Source organism: Seriola aureovittata, chromosome 16 (genome assembly GCF_021018895.1).
Source record: "Seriola aureovittata isolate HTS-2021-v1 ecotype China chromosome 16, ASM2101889v1, whole genome shotgun sequence".
In the NCBI taxonomy this organism is placed as follows: Eukaryota; Metazoa; Chordata; class Actinopteri; order Carangiformes; family Carangidae; genus Seriola; species Seriola aureovittata.
The window spans coordinates 23,663,961-23,681,266 of record NC_079379.1 but is presented as its reverse complement, the minus strand read 5'-3'; the positions used below and the strand labels follow the sequence as shown (position 1 = coordinate 23,681,266).

At 40.9% G+C, this 17,306-nt stretch overlaps 1 protein-coding gene and 1 non-coding gene across 5 annotated transcripts; both read left to right on the top strand.

Moving 5' to 3' along the window:
- The first annotated feature begins 710 nt into the window (after positions 1 to 710).
- LOC130184440 (U11 spliceosomal RNA) lies at positions 711 to 844 on the top strand. Its single transcript, XR_008830007.1, has one exon. It is a non-coding gene; the product is annotated as a U11 spliceosomal RNA (small nuclear RNA).
- A 48-nt stretch (positions 845 to 892) lies between these two features.
- gmeb1 (glucocorticoid modulatory element binding protein 1) lies at positions 893 to 12,899 on the top strand. Of its 4 annotated transcripts, none has more exons than XM_056399918.1 (10): positions 893 to 949; positions 2,909 to 3,101; positions 3,385 to 3,437; positions 3,558 to 3,673; positions 4,925 to 5,028; positions 6,798 to 6,946; positions 7,620 to 7,745; positions 7,856 to 7,993; positions 8,273 to 8,410; positions 9,640 to 12,899. In XM_056399918.1, exons 2-10 carry the CDS (start codon positions 2,974 to 2,976, stop codon positions 10,491 to 10,493), a joined length of 1,806 nt encoding a protein of 601 aa, XP_056255893.1. In that variant the 5' UTR covers positions 893 to 949; positions 2,909 to 2,973; the 3' UTR covers positions 10,494 to 12,899. The 4 variants fall into 4 exon arrangements, with proteins under 4 accessions (XP_056255893.1, XP_056255894.1, XP_056255891.1 ...); XM_056399919.1 differs by lacking the exon at positions 893 to 949 and adding an exon at positions 1,385 to 1,484 and having other exon boundaries at positions 8,288 to 8,410; XM_056399916.1 differs by lacking the exon at positions 893 to 949 and adding an exon at positions 1,385 to 1,484.
- Positions 12,900 to 17,306: the final 4,407 nt, after the last annotated feature.

Sequence of the window (17,306 nt, the reverse complement as noted above, 5' to 3'; positions counted from 1 at the left end):
ATGAACACAACAGACTCATGTCAGGTTTCAGTAACGACATTTTAATATAACATGAGATTTGTGTTTCCAAGTTCAGGAGTTTGTGTCTTCAGAATGCCTATTGGAAAATATAAATTATATATTATATTATATTATATTATATTTACTACACACAAATTACATATGGTCAATGCTGAATGCCAATTCTGACAGAGATCTCTAAATTTGACAAAAAATATAAAATTCAATTCAAATATTAGAGTAATGTAGTATTTGTCACCACACAATTATTTCCTCACAAGGTGGAGAAGGATTTTTAACAGCATTTAAAAAGCATGAAATACAAATTATATAAACTGATCAAATTTAAAAGCAGCCAAGTCTACAGAAATCTGTTTTTTCAAGGTGCTGGTGGATTTCCCCACATCACGTGAAGGCATCACTAGATGGTAGCCGTACAGCAACAAATGAGAGCCAACATAATGTTACTGCCCCGCCTTTTCCTACCCATCATGCTCTTCGGCAGTGAAACCCACGCATCCATCTGTTCTCAAATGTTGTTTTTAATTGCAAATACGTAAATATTTCTAATAACAACTGTCAGTGTATGTTGCGATTATACAATACACCATAAAAACGCATCTACCCAGATGTAATTTTTCAGGTCATGCACCTCTGAGTGAGGTACGTGCCACCTGTGGTTATTCCATGAGATGTTCAAGTGTAACGTTAAAAAGGGCTTCTGCTGTGATTTGCACAGGAGGAGTAGTGGTTACTATTCCTCTTGCGGAATCGCCATCAAGAGATTTCGGAAGCACAATTTTTAAATCAGGGGCTGCTAGTGGTCACATGCCCTGGCGCCCCGTCTCATTATGTATAAAAATAATACAATTAAAACAAAGGTGAAAGTGTCACCTCGAATCCTAAATTTGTCGCATCTGGTCGACAGGCAATTCTTATTAATCTACAGGTGATCAATGTCTATCTCGATATACATGAGTCATTATAACTGAGGGAGCGATGTTGTTATTGTGTGTTGAAACTAAAAATCAATAACGAAAGCCAATTTGGACAGAAACCTTAAAGTTGGACTCGTTTTATGATGGGGACCAACCCTCACTGATGTTTGAGTGTATAATGACACTGCTCGACGCTTCAGAATTCAAAATATATTCAAATATTATACAATGCCAATGTTTCACGAATAAAACCACTGATCGGGACATTAAAAAACATCCATACAATCTACGAGATGTAACTTAATAAATAAGGTGTATAATAACAGAAGGTGTCATTAAATGTGGAATGCTCTCTACTCTTATATTATACATATAACTAACGAAGTTACTGTAGTCGCAGTGAGTTGCAGTTGAATTTTTGTCCGGGTTTACAAGAGCGTGAAAATAAAAGCGAGCGCAGTTCAGCAGGAAGTCAAGCTATATGAGCGAAGTGCGCATGTGCAGCAGCTCTCCACAATCTAGGGATGTGTTTCTCTTCATAAAACGGTAAGGACAAGCCTATTTCTATCTGTGTGATTTTAAATATACTTCGCGGTAAAATACCAACCGCTCTAACGAAACAAACGGTTGTATTCGCCGGGGGTTTCGGGTATATTGCGGAGGGGGTTCAGCTAGCCAGGCTCGTACAGAATGGAGGGGCAACGCCGTCGCCGTGCCGTTGTTTGCTGTACGTGCCGCCGCACAGGGAGACGTCATTTTGAGGGGGAGCGGAGAGTTAAAATGCAGAGTTACGAAGGGACGTACGGTTCATAGACAAGCGGCACGTAACCGTCACACTGTAAATGCAAAGCTTTACCCGTCTCGGACAGTATAGTTCACAATATTGTCCAGTTCCCACACATCAAGTTACGCCCTTGCGTTAGCCATAATGGCTACCGCCGATCTGAGCTGTGTGGATCTCAACAGCGAAAAATCAGTCAGCAGCCCCGCCGCGGCCGTCACAGCCCACCCAACTTTGGAAATAGAAGTCTTTTATCTGCATCAAAAAAGGATGAATTTAGCACTAGTGTACCTGTGAGTGGTCTACTAACCACATATCGGATACCATCCCCCAAAATCACCCCCAAACTGCGGTTTCAACTCCCCAGTGCGCGGGGAAACCCACTACGCTACCGTTACATCTTGCTCCAAATTTGACAGTTTGACAAGCGGGGGTGCATCGGCAGTAATGCACCGATAACCTGAACACGGAGTACGTCAGTTTACCAGTCACTGCGGTGTTGTGGAAAAATGAATTTCTTATTGTGCACATTCACGAAACCGTTAATTTAAAAATGTAGTTTCATATTAAGCTAGTTAATATTGCTCTCATTAGTTCACAGACAAAAAATAATTTTTGTTTTCTGAAATATGATTTTTTTTTTTTTTTTTTTTTTTTTTTTTTTTTTTTAAATGTATTTTAATTAGTGGATATAATGTCGTGGTATGCTAGCTTGATATTGCTGAAATAAAATTTAACCTTTTGTTTCAAAAGTTGTTATTTATGTTTATCTGCCAAGAAGACGTCAATGTAAAAATGGCGCATTTCTTTATGAAGTTTGGTTAAGGTGGAACATTTAGCTAACTACCAAGTCTGAGAGCAATATGTTGGTTTAAAAGTTCAGTTTACTCCGCAATGTTAGCTAGCTAAAGTTAAGCTAATCTAAAGATAGGCTTTTAAAACTACATTTAAACATCAAGTTCTTAGTGCAGTGTGTTTCCCAACCGCTAGAGGCGCTTAATTGTGCCTGATTGGTGTTATTTTTAATTTTGAAAGTAACTTTGACTGAAAAAAGGTCTTTTATATGTTAAAAAAAAAAAAAAAAATAATAATAATTCAATTTGCTTTTGCTTCTTCTTCGCACCACAACAAAACTGAGGTTTGCTATCATTTTTCATATTGTGTTCTTTTTCTCTTCCTCCACCTTCAGATGAACAAACTCCTGGGTAGCTGTTCTGTGAAAGCAGGCCCTCTTTGAGTCTTACTGTGAGTGTGATGGCGACCACCGACGAGGTCACGGTGTCCATGGGGGAGGTGGTAATGGTAAAGACTGATGGAGAGGGTGACCCCGATGACCCTAATAAGACTCAGGTCATCCTCCAGCTCCAACCAATCACCACAGGGTATGTACTGAAGCAAGCTGTCACATATGGTGTAGGTTAGGATGTGGACTGGAATTAAAGTTGAGTTCATTACAAAAAAATTTAAGGTAGCAAACGCCTACAGTAATGCCAGATGATTAGCCACTATTAGGTTTTAATAGAGGCTAATCATCTTCGACAAAGACTACTACTCCAAAGTAAGTACTTACTATAGATACAACATAGATATCATCCTATCTGCAGATAGACAACATCCTTTAATATCTAAAAAAATAGTAAAAATGCCATATGTTTTTCTTTTCAGAGATGAATCTGCTGAAACAGATGCAGCTGTCATGGCCGTTGAAGCACATCCAGGTAAGACATTATCAGAAAGATGTTTGGACATCTGGTAAGATTCAGTGATTCAAACATTTTGCAGATTACGTGACAAAAAAAAAAACATTTTAAATGTTGCGTATCTTCTCTTTCTTTTAGAACAAACTGAGGGAGATGACGTAGAGATCGGCTGTCCCATAACATGCGGCGACAGTAAAGCTGTGTTGCTGGTGAAGAAATTTGTGTGCCCGGGAATCAATGTGAAATGCGTGAAGGTTGGTATTCATTATGGTTTTTAAGTCCACATTGACTCAAAATGACAACCTTTCACTTCTGGTCTTCAAAGGCTCGTCAATATGCAAATATATTTTGAGTGAAAACATGTCACAGGAGACATAAACTGTATTATTAAAACCCTAAAAAACACTTCACAAAAAATGTACAAATGGCTGTTATTAAGCATCACTGTACATTGCTAGATGGCATTGAGGCCGCTGAACAGTCAATCACCCAGCAGGAAATAAACACGTTCTGCTGACATGTGTCCAAGAATAACTGCATTGAACCACCTGTTTATTTTGTCTCACTTTAAACTTGGAAGCTTCATATAGGTCTGTGCTGATTACAGCTATAAGTGGGCATGTGCAATGGCTGCCTGGGTTGATTCTGTCATGAATAATTAAATAAGATGAATGTTCTGTTTTATGCTTGAAAGAATTTTTAGGTTTTTCTTGCCGACATAGTGCTATGATATAGTGCTATCATAGCTGCTCTAGCTGAACCTGTAATGAGCATCGAAGGACATTAAGTGTTGACTTAACAGAGCAACAAGGCTCACAAAAGAAATACGAACAAGTGGTGCAAGAGGAGGCAGGCTGCTCTCAGCATCGTAAAAGACAAAGTACATTAGGCTGTAAAACAGAAGTATGAACTAAATCAATCCATCAATCCACAGCAAACAGTTTGCACAGCTTTGTTTTGTTTTTTTTTTTTTGCAAGACAGAAGACAAAGCATTGACTGGAGAACAAAGGGGAAACAAAACTGTAAATATAGGACGGGCCAATTACGAAGAGTCTAGCCAGGAAACAAGAAAGCAAAGTGATATTTGTTGTCAGGTCTATGTTGATGTGTGTGTGCTCGCCTGCCAGTGCACCACATTATAAGGTGGATGGGAGAGAGGAAGAGAGAAAGGGAGAAAAGGTGTTGGTGAAGTGAAGTGAAAAAGATGGATAAAAGAAACATGAGAGAGTCATGTTTCCCCCAGACCCTTATAGGAAAGGGCTGGTCCACTGTGGGTTGACCCCTACAGTCGCTGTCGTAGTGTGCACTTCTGCACTAAATAATATCACCTCAACATAAACACTGTCTGGGCATGATGCATGACGGCTGTGGCTTTAAAATACCAATGTATTGATATTATTGTTTTAAATTAAAGGCCAGTATTAACAAACCAATAGATACCAGACTTATAATAATACACTATATCGTTTTGCTTTGGTCCTTTAACCAACACTCTCTCCACCAGTATGAAGACCAGCTGATAAGCCCCAAACAGTTTGTGCACATCTCTGGGAAAGCCACTCTGAAAGACTGGAAGAGAGCCATCAGGATGGGTGGAGTCATGCTAAGGTGAGGGCACTTACATTTGGATTAGTGAGCCAAAAGCCAAAGGTATTTCTGTATCTGCGTGATGGTTGTTTGCTCTACACATTATGATTAGTCATCATCGCTGTCTGCAATGCTCTGCAGACTCCTGCATATGTATTGCTGCTAAGTGCTGACATAACAAACAAAGATGTGACTGTGTGTAAATACTGGAGAATTCAACCACACACAAAACAACAAATAAAACAAACAATTATTAAAATCACACTAAATCAATAAAGCAGAAAAAAAACAAAACAACCCAAATACAGAAAATAGTTAAAATAACTAAAATAACTCTACGTGTAAAACAATAAACAATAATAAGTTAGAATGAAAACTGAATCAGGATTGTCAGAAATTCACATTAACAAGAAGAAAGTGAAGACGAAGGTGCAGAAACCAGTAACATCTAGGTGACATTTATCAAACTAGAATGGCTCTCAGCGGCGCGCACACCTCCATCAAGGCCAAACAATCCCACACATGTCGAGCTCTTATGATAGAGAAATTAAAGGAATAAGGAAGTAGTCTGAGACATCAGCAATATATAATTCATATAGGCGTCTCCTTTTTTTTTCTCCCAGACTCCCTCCAGAAATCGAGCTGTTTTTCTGACGTGTTGAGTCAGGGAAACTTATACTACGACACTGAAATGCTGTGTACAACTAATTAATTATTCATGCCATCTTGTGAATTTGGCATGTAAATATAAAACAAGTTCTTTCTTTTCTTCATGTAAGAACAACTCAAAAACTGCAGTTTCTTGGCATCCATCATCAGCTGGTCCTGGTGTCGTACCGCAGTAATGATGCTACACGGGGAGTGGCGGATTTAAATAAGACACTACTTTATATGTATCTGTGTCTAATAAATCTATGATGTGTCCCAGACAGGATGGATTCAGATAACTAAGCATTCGTTTTGCCGTATCTCTTTTCACACATGTTTCTTGCATTAGAGTCAACCACATAGATCTGAATCCAAACCGCTGGCCTGGTCTGTGCGGCTCTGATAACATGACACTTGGTCGCTTCTTGAGGAGTCAGTCCTGCTGTTTTTTTTAAAGCTTTAAACATGTTGATATCCTGACATATTATATATGACATATGAATGTCCTTTACTGAAATGATTTCAATATCTTACTTTAAAGTTGTTCCATTTGCGTCCTCATACAGTCATGGGGTTTATTTTTCCATATAATCTTAATTGACTTGAGTTCTGTCCAATCACTGGCAAGAGTTGTTGTCCCTACCTTTTTTCCGTGATGTGAAACGTTGTGTTTTCTGTTGAGCTGTTGTTTTTGTGGAATGTTATTTTGCATCATCGAGCAGCTTTAAACACAAATATTGCATTCAGCCACTGCTCTGCTTTCATTGTGGGATGCTTGTATCATATGGGCTTTTTTTTTTAACCTGCTCAGATTTTATTCTTACCACCCAGGCTGTTTGTGTGGGCAAGTCCTGCGTGAATCAGCTGTTCCACCTCACACAGTACACCGGCAGCACATGCCCAAAAATACATGTATATCAAAACGATAAGAGACAGGTCTGACTTTAATAAATGATGTAAACTTTTGTGTCAGTCTTTGTTTTTAGCGAGGACAAAATAAATCATATTTTAAATATCTATAACTGATAACACAACTTAAATATAGAACCAGCAAATTTAGCCTCAAATCAATATGTTCCTTTTGTTTCTTCCTGTTTCTATTTTCTTCCTGTTTGATACCGTTCTTAATTTCTGCTTTCTAGAAAAATGATGGATTCAGGTCAGCTTGACTTCTACCAGCACAGCACGCTGTGTACCAACACGTGTCGCAGCACCAAGTTTGACCTTCTCATCAACAACACACGCTTCCCTCCGGATGGCAGCAGGCTTAACACGCCCACGTCCTCTCAAGGTGAGAACATGCCATAGTCATGACGATGCCAGTTTCTGAAAAAACTGATATCGACCACTAGGATCGTGCATTATTTAGATTTTTGTGATTTCTGATTTTGCCCCATCAGTCTCGTTTCAGATTTTATAAACCGTATGAAAAGGAAAACAAAAGCAACAATTATTATTATAACAGCCTGTCTCAAATAATCAAGTGTATTGTGATTATTCATGACAAAAAGGGAAAATAATGACAAAAATAAAGTTATATGTTGGCTCTTTTACACTTCATGTTCTTTTTGATTACACTTTGCTGTATTATTATTATTGTAAACAGTATTTAAGTGCATTAATGTAAGTGACAATAACCGATAAGTTGCATTACAGTGGAGGACACAGGAACCACCTGACGACAAGCTGTTTGTTTCCAGATTCACGCAAATAACAAATACATTTGAAATTGTATTTGAATTGTGTGTCACTAAGAAGCTTTTTATGTTTTGTTTTTTTTATTGGTTACACAAATAACCCGATCTCTAAGATCTTTATCTATACCAAACTGTTACTGTCCTCACCTAGAGTTAATATATTAACATATAGGGTTAGCTTACAGAATTAGCGGTCCAGGTTGAGTCCAGTTGCCGCCCTGAATTGTTGTTTCAGTCTGCCTCTGGTGCTCTCCTATATGATTGCAGCTCAGGTGGTTCTGGGTAATGGCGGTGCGGTGGGCGAGGACAGACCAGACGTTCTGAGCGGGAAGATGGACTGGGGCACGATCACACTGGAGTCTGCAGACAAGAAGGAACACAATGAGATCTCAGGTCCACCGCACATCATTCGTCTCACAATAATGATAATATGTTGAGGAGATCATACATGAATAAACACAGAGCTCGCCAGTGACTCGGTCTTCTTCTTCTTTCGGCCACAGAGGACACGCTGAACTTCTGGAAGGGTATTGCGGATGTGGGTTTGCTGGGTGAAGTGGTGACCAACATCAGCACTGAGCTGCTGGAGCTGCTGAACAGCGTGCAGCAGCTCAGGGATCTGGCTGCCATACAGGACACAGGTACACAATAACACTAATGTACACTGGCTGCTGGGAACTGCATCTTCATGACAGAGACTATGCAGAACTTAAAGGTGCATAAACGAACGGAAAGAAAGAACAAATTCAGCTGCTGGCGGAAGCTGAAGGATGACAAACCAACAGCAGAGGGCTCTGAAAGGCTGCTGTTGGTTTCTATAAGACTGAATACCTAATTATTCATTGTGTACAACAGCTGAATTTGTTCTTCCTTTCTGACTGACAAAGTGACCCTTTGATTGATTGCCGCACTGATCCCAGATTCCTGTCTGGTAGAGGTGGCGGTGCTCAGTAACCTCGCCCAGGTGTTTGGCCTGCTCGACTCGGTCAAGAAGATCCTGGAGAGGAGGAGGCAGCAGACGGATCCCAGCCAGGAGCAGGTCCTCAGCACACTCACCAGTGAGTACATCCTCCATTTAGCCCACTGGATTTGTTGTCAGGTTTGTTTTTCACTATAGAAACGTGAACACTGATGTCTGATTGTTACTTGACTTAACATCAATTATTCTAGCTACAACAAAATGCAGCCAGGGGGTGAATTTCAGATCAAATCCCACGTGGCGTCAGTGTTTTCCTCTTCTTCCCTGATCATTTATTTACTTGTTCAATTACAGAAACTTAAGATATGAACAGATTCATCCACACCTGTATGTGTGAACTGTGCAAAGCATCTGAAGGTAGACAACGCATCAAATAACAGCTGAGTGAGTTGTCTAGTTTAAACTTCGTCATGGATAGGGATGGAAATTGATCAGACTTTATTGATACCAAAGCCATTATTTATCAGTCCGATTCTTTATCGATTTCCTTAAAGATTCTTGATGAATTTCCCAAGTGAAAAAAGTAAATCTACACAGGTTTTTGTCACACCTGCCTCTGCTTCGGCTATACAGTGTAAACCTGACTGTTTACATGAAGCCTGTAGACTGTGGCTGCAGCTTAGTTGTATTTCACTCGGGACTTTTGTCAGGTACAAAGTCACAGAACAGTAAACGAGACACAGACGGAGACACACTGTCCAAAAAAAAAAAAAAAAATCTGCAGTCAAATGTTTACAAATGCAAATATCTTACAGTTGTTCCTGTTGTTTTGAGAGAAACTCTAGTTCCAATATCTTAATTGTTGCTAATAAGTCGTATTAAATGTGACGATGATGCATCACTGTGTGACACTGTGACCGGAAATCACTTGGAAAAGGTATGAAACATTTACATGGTGATGAACCACAACTTATGGCGTGTTAATGAGTCGGTATAAATAAAAAAACAACCAATATGTATGCATATTATATATTTTGAATGAAAACAAAGGATCAAATGTAAATAAAATGCTGCCTATATAACTTGACTTGACCTGAGTATTACCACTGCATTATTACTTCTTAATAAAAGGATTCATATCAGCGCATATCGGAGAATATATGCGACGATACCAATATAAATCGGTCGGGCTGTACTGGAGATCGGACTTGACATTTGGCGGTTTAAGCAGCTTCTCACCATCTCTGCTGAATGTTGATTTCACACATCAGTATTAGGCTGTGTAAAATCTAATGTGAAATACTTGTGAATCCAGTGTTTGCTCGGTCTTCATGTTCAGTCGTGTGTCATGTTGTTTGCTCTGTGCAGACCTGGAGGTGCAGCTGGAGGAACAGAGGAAGCAGCAGCAGGTTCGAGCTCTTCTCTCCTGCCCGCAGCCTCCCAAAAACAAAACTCCCACCAAGCGCCAGACCAAGCGGCCTCGCCTCCAGAGGCCCGCCTCCACCACCACCCTCCTGACCTCCCCCATCAGCCAGCAGGCCACCCTGCAACCCCAGCAGTTCACCGTTCTTTCGCCCATCTCGCTGTCCTCTGTGGGTCAGCCGTTCACTGTGGCAGGCCTGCCCATCGCCTCCCTCGCCCAGTCCTCCAACACGGTCACCCTGCTTCCCGCCGGCTCGCAGCTCTTCACCCGCTACATGGTGACCGGAGACGGAAAGGCGGACACCATCACCTTGCACCCGTCCTCGGGCCTCACACTGCTGGGCACCACGGCTATGCAGGACTCCAGCCAGCTGGGCACGATGGTGAGCCCCGTAGAGCTGGTGCACCTGAGCCAGCAGACCGGCAGCACAGAGGTGGTGCCCATCGAAGGCCAGGTGGTGGACGGCACCATGCTGGTGCAGCAGGAGATGATGCAGGGCGAGGTGGACACTGGCCAGGATCACACGGTCATCGAGATCAACCCGGCTCCGGTGGAGCAGGCGGTGGGGGTGATGGAGCTGCAGCTGACCGGTGAGCCAGGCAGAGACGGGGCCGCCATGGTTGTCCAGGGCGGGATGGAGGTGACAATGGCCGCGGAGGGGGAGGAGACGCAGTGCCAAATGCAGGAGGGGCAGACTGAAGGGGTTCAGGGGCTGCAGCTGGACGCCAGTGGACAGTTGTCAGGTGTACAGATAGTAGTGATAGAAGAAAATACTCAGGAAGAAAACAAGGTGAAATGAGACACACCTCCTATTTTATCCCACAAAGCAGGTATGAACTTGTACTGAGCTATCACAGACTTGTGAAACTGTAAATACACCACATTTCCAAATCCACAGATTGACTTGGCCTAAGACCAAGCAACATTAGGGTAGCCATTTTCCTTTTTTTGGCGCGCGTGTGTGTGTGAGTGCGTGTGTGCGTGCGTGTGTGTGTGTGTGTGTGTGTGTGTGTGTGTGTGTGTACATGCTCCTCTTAACTTCTTGTTGATTTTTATTGAAACAAAGAGGCATCACAAATGTACCCTCCTGTTTGTTTTGTATTTGAAGGATAGTTCCAGCTCGTTACAGCTCGGCTCTTATTCTCCTGGTTCTGGCCATCGTTTGCGTCAGCAGTATTAACCCTGCACTGACCCAGTTAAGTGCTGAGATCTGACGATGCAGACGTCAATTAGAGGAAGTCAGAGACAGGTTGCAAACAAACCCTCAAGTGAACCAAACCTATTTAATTGAAGATGGGAATTATTATTACACAAACTATCACAGTTTAGAGACTGACTTTGCGGCACGCTGAACTTCCTGTGTTTGACTTAACAGCTTTAAAGTACAGGGACTTTTATTTTTACCTCCAAATAAAGTGCTTAACATCAGATGTGTCCGAACCCCCGGACGGTGGACCAGCACCGGGCCTTCCAGCATTCTTTGCGGGGCTTTGAGGAAACAATATGTTTGGCAAAAAAAAAAAAAACCTGAATGATGATTACATAACAATGAACTGGTTTTGATCTAAAGTTTTTCAGCAGCACAGAAGGTCATCAGTCTTCACCTACTTCGATCTGCTCGGCCTGTGGGTGCCGTGTTCATGTTGCTCTTGGAAAGCAACCGCGAGCTAACGAGCGTTTGAGGAGGAGTCGGAGAGAGCTGGACAGAAGGTGAATGAGATAAAAGGTCCAAAGTGTGTGTTTTTCTATCCAGATATTAAACGCACTGTACTTAGTGGGGAATCAGCCGTGCGTTGAACAGCGCAGAGGGCTGACTTGGAGGAGGAGGGGGAGAGGGAGGAGGGGGAGGGGGTTCAGAAAGCAACAGATTGCATTTAAAGGCTTATCAGATGGTGAAAGACTGCACCACAGTTTATAACACTCACAGACAGGACTTTACGACTCTTGAAAGTTTTCAAGATCGAACCAGGGCATTCGCATTACAAAGTAAAGTAAGTCCTCAGTGGAAGCATCTCACAGACGAGCTCGATCTAATCAATGATTTCTTTTCTTTTTTTTTTTTTTAAACTCAGGGCTGAAATAATCCTGAACTCTGCCTTAGAGTGAAATTTTTAATTTGGTCATGATATCAGTCCTTAAATCTGTCAATATGAAATTGTTCTGTTTGGGACTCTTGGTTTAGATAATAGGCTCAACGCTTTTGCTTGTTTACAACCCGTGTTATCATCTCACCACTCGTAGTTCTTTCCTTATCAGACTTAGCTGTAAACATGTTTTGTTCCCAGATCTCAGTAATTAACATTGGTTGGTGCATTACTGATAAAAAAAATAAATAAAAAAGAAACGATGACCGGAGCTGAGAGAACGAGACCAAAACAGAATTATCCTTTAAGCCTCCATGAACAACCTGAAAAGAATTCACTGTAACTGTAAAGTCTCCGTGCAGGGCTTCGATGGTGCTGATGATTCATCAGTTCACATCCTCTTACACTGACTCAGGAGCAGCAGGCTGCAACTTCTCAGCCTGCTCCGCTGATGATCAGACTCATTACCAGTTACAGTGTTGGGGGTCACTTAAGGCTGGGAATAATTGCACTGTCTGTTGTGTCGTAGTGTCGCATCCAAGCTGTATTGTTTTTGCACTGTGTGACGTCCGTTTAGGACGACGGGAAGATGTTTGCATCGACGCCTGCTCTCTAAACATTTCTTTACAGTTTGGCCATACTGTTGGGTATGCCACCTTTTCCTCTGTGCATAGTTAAACGGCAACAGACTGAATTCCTCTCATTGGACTGTCAGCGGTTTCTTTACTGCTTGGTTTCACTCACAAAATTCTTTTTCCTTCATTGTGAACATCTATTGCTTTTTCTCAGTATCATAGGTAGTGTGAGCTACTGGACTGATTGTTTAAGTCGATATATAAAAGAACATATATATATACTTAATGTCTAATGTGGTATGCCTGTATTTTACACTTGTACAAAGTAGTGTCATATTTATTAGTTTTCCATCTGGCCTCTCTCTCTCTCTCTCTCTAAGGTGCAAACCTGGATGAATTTATGCTCTTGGCTTTAGCTCACATCAACAAAGACTTGTTCAAGACTTGTGCATTTCCAATAATTTAATTTAACAAATGAGGGTATTTGCATACTGACTTTGTAATGTGTTTTAATATCAGATTAAAACTGAAAAGAAAAGAAAAAAAGTGTGAGTGGTTGTGTCCGTTTTCTGCCACCAGAGTGCGCTGTGTGCTCGCCCCACTACGGCCTGAAACCGGAGACGAGGGTCACAGCCACAGCTGCATTAATAGATGCTGTAATCTCTCCGACTTCTCCATGTGTCAGGTTTATTGCAGTACGCGGTGTAATCTGCACCGTCATGGGTGCTGTCCGTGATGGGCAGGCCTCTCTGGAGGCTGAGCCGTGCTGACAAGGCACCGGGGCTCTCTGGTTATTACAGTCCACTCTTCTTGTAGCCCCTAACACTCCCAGACACTGTATTAGGGAAAGGGCATGAGGATTTGGGTTATACAAGCACAAAAACAGACACACACACACACACAAACAAACTGCAAGGCTGAAAAAGACACTGACATGAACTGGTTTTAGGTGTGTGTGTGTTTGTGAAGTACAAAAGGGAAACATCCTGACATCAGCAGCTGAATGTGGAGCTGCTGGGGGGCCAAGTGAGGGCTAAAAGGTTGAGAGACTGAACAGAAAGGGTCATTGTGAGGTGCAGGAGGAGAGGATATGCTGTCCGGGTAAATTACAGAGATGCTCCATAGGCTACAGGTTGGGTTTCCTCACATGTGCACAGGACAATGAAAACGGGAGCAGAACGAGCATCGGTTACATGTTGGGGAAAGTCTCTGGAGAGGTTGAGAGGCTGTTAGAAGAGGGGCCAACGCAGCTGGCATTTAGTCAGTAACGCCTCGGCTGTAGCAGGTTTAGCTGAGAATAGATGCAGGAGCGTGACATCTCTAGTCAGTGTATCTTACACACAGAACGGCTTCGTGCTCTATCTATAGCATCAGAGGAGGAAAACAGGCCCATAAAAATAAAAATAAAAAAACTCAAAACATATGGTTGATTTAAAAATGAGGTGACAGACAGTGACAGAACATGTCCTGTGTAAGGGAAGGGTTTCAGTCGGTTTTTAAATCATGTCCTTTTAAATTATGCAGGGTCTTATATAATAAGCCAGTATTTATTCTATACATGTCGACTTCTATCCTGCCGGTGAACTGGGACCACTGCTGCAGTCATTACCCAGGCCCCTGACTGAGAGTTATGCATAGTTTCTTAAAACTAGTACCAACATGTTTTGTAAATGGACATTAGTCTCAATAATAACAAGAACTTGGTGTCAACTCCAAAAACTATATACATGTAAAAAAAAAAAAAAAAAAAAGGAAGCCTCTGAAACAGGATTTAAAATACCAGAGAATAGTCACTCAACTAAGAAATTAATTACTCCACAACAATTTTGATAATTGACTAATCAATTAGACAAAAAGCAAAATGGAATTTTTTACGTGGGCTTTTGGATTATTACAGAAAATAAACTATGAGAAACAAACGTTTATGATACTGTCACGTTTTGTTCAATAGACTAATCTTCACAAATGAACACTGCTTTACTTTATGAGCCTTTTGAAGCCTCAATACAATCACCAGAAGTAAAAAGCAAATGTTAGGCTGTGAACGAACTACACCACGGTCGCGTGATTTCAACGTCACCACCCCTAAACTTCCAACCTCTAACTTCTAGTTTGATTTAGCTCTTACCGCTTCTACAAAAGCCTTTTCTCTTACAAAGTTCGTAGCTGTTTGTAAAAGTATAAACACAACGAGGCCGTAAAGGTGAACCGGTGAGTTGATCGGTTTTCATGTCCGACGTGATGACGTTTGACGTCCCTGACAACCTCTATAGCCTCATTTAGCCACCTGTTAGCAACCGGTATTTTTTTTAAAGAGACTTTAAAGCTTAAAGAAATCACAACTGGAGTATTTACTGATGTATTTTAATGTCGTAGAATAAAACGTAAAAATATCTTGAGCTTATTTAACCTGCAGACCTTAAATCAAAAACCCATAGACTTGATGAGGGAGGGAACAGGAAGTGCTCAAATGCTAATGCTAATGCTTCAGGACTCACTCCTGCGGAGCAAGTTTTATTACCTTACAAATTTGTTATGGCTAATGTGTTAGCAAACTGTTGTCTATCTACACACATACAATAAATCTTGTTGTTAGCACAAAAAATACACTGAAGTGGACTGGGAGGAATTATGCTGTAGTTAAGTAATTGACACTGTTGACATGTTAACAAACAATTTCCTTTGATTTTGCCCTTTGTTCAATAGCATTTTTAGACATGGAGCACACACATTTAGTTCATTTTTATACTGTCAACACCTAAGTTCTGATCATTAAATTGAATTCATATAGTTTTCTTTCCTTTTTTTTTAGTTACTTTACCATAGGAAACAGGAACTGTGGACTGTAACCCAGGCTACACCTTTCTTAAGAGTCTGAAGTACCAATTACAGAGCAGCATTGATGGCTGTAGCTGCTGCCAACAGATTTTATAGACCATCTTCACCCCTGCGTTTGGTCCCTGTAGTGTAAAGTTTAATGATGTAACATTACATGATTTCTGGGAAACAAAACCTCTTCACATTTATAAAAAAAAACCAATATATTTATAGACAGCAATTCCTCTCGGGGTTGCCAGATCACAAGGTTACGGCTGTAGCACACACAGTGAGGCAGGTGTCACAGGTATTTGAAGAGTAAAAAACCTTTGCCACCGTCAAGTAAAAACAAAAAAATCTCAAGTCTGAAGCCCCGCTAGTGGCCTCAAGAGGATGCAGTGTTCCTTACCTTATGTTCAAAAATGAAAATAAAGTCATTGTGTAGGTTTTGCTTTTCTCGCAGCTTTACCCGTCGGGGGTATAGATGTCAGTTTTGACCATTATTTCAGTCAGTCATGATAATGTTCTACTCATCCAAGATTTGGGGACAGAGAGTGCAAATGTACAGCCTTCGACCAAATAAATTATATCAGATTATATAAACAACTTAATATGGAAGTAAAACTGAAAATGAACGTCCCTTATTCCACAGAAGTTGACAATTTCAGCACTTACTTTGGTGAGTACAATGATATTTTAAATGATATCTACAATGGCCAATTTTAGAAATATTAGAAAGTAAAGCAGAACTATCCTTTAGGTTTTGGCAGCAAAAGAAAGCCCATGCAAAGTCATGGAAACAGTTCATCTGCTGGGGATTATGAATGTGCTCGATGAGGGTGGTAATAAAGTAAAGGTCCCCTTTATTCCCATTCTGATATTCATTGAGAATGAGTACACATTTTGGCTTGGTTTAAAATCCAACCACATGAGGATTCTTCCTCTGGGAACCATTAATATCTGTCAAATGATAAGTCTGGCCATATGTTTTTGAGATAAAGTGAGTTGTCATGGACTAAATTGTTGTTTAAGGAGTCTCAAGTGGCGCATAACAAGGACAAATAGACGCTATTATCATCAAGAAGAACTGAACTTAACTAGACGAAGCCAGTAGATGTTAAGTATTTATCTTTGAATCAAACAGGTGAATACACTTACACAGTGCCTGAATAACATTATCTCCCTAACACCATGATTATACAGAGAACAGCACTTTGTAAAACAGACCAAACAACGGCTTCAACACAATCCAACGACGTCTGCATCGGCCAATCACAAATGTCTAAGTGCACATTCCTGGCATATTACCCTATAACATGAGTTGTAAAATCCATCATAGTACTATAATCCACTTTGCACTGTTTCTGCATCTGATAAGCCTAAAAGCTCGTGCATCTGTTACTCAAACTGGAATTCCTGGATCGTATTTCATTGTCTCATAGAGAATCGGAGCGTTTCTGTGAAGTGATTCTATCAAATAAAGGCATAAAATGGCCAAAAGAATAACTTAAAACTTAAACTTAAGTTAAAAACTTATCAAAAACTCTCTTCTAAACTTTCTATAGATTTCAATTGTCTCTGTGCTGCTGTCATTACAGACTTGTCTGAGCCAACCACGACCCTGCGACTCACCCATGGTCTCTTCCAAGGCTGGATTGTTAGTTATTAGCGTCGCTAGAAATATCAGTGGGACTCTTTTTTATCTCTGGAACAAAATCGTGAAGTCAAAGTTTTGTTTCAGGCTCTCTCTTGGTACCTGAAACAACACCCCCCACCACCACCTGCTCTGCAGCCCCTTTGCTTTTCTCAATGCAGCTGTTTTCAGTCTGAAGGCCTGGTAGTAATTATTATTATTCAATGCCCTATACAAACTACCAAATCTGACACATAAAAAGACCAAAGTAAAAACAAAAACACTAAAGAAAATAAGTGATACTTTTAAATAAAATGCTAATATCCATTTGAAAAGAGACGTACAGTATCAGTCTGAAACTACTAAAACTACTGACACAAGAAGCTGAGCTGTTAATCCAAGCTACTGTATCACCCCAAACACTCCACTCCGTCTTGCTTGAAGGGATTTCTGGCTCTGAGGACCGCTGTGTTTACAGCACACAGAAAGAGGATTGTGGACCT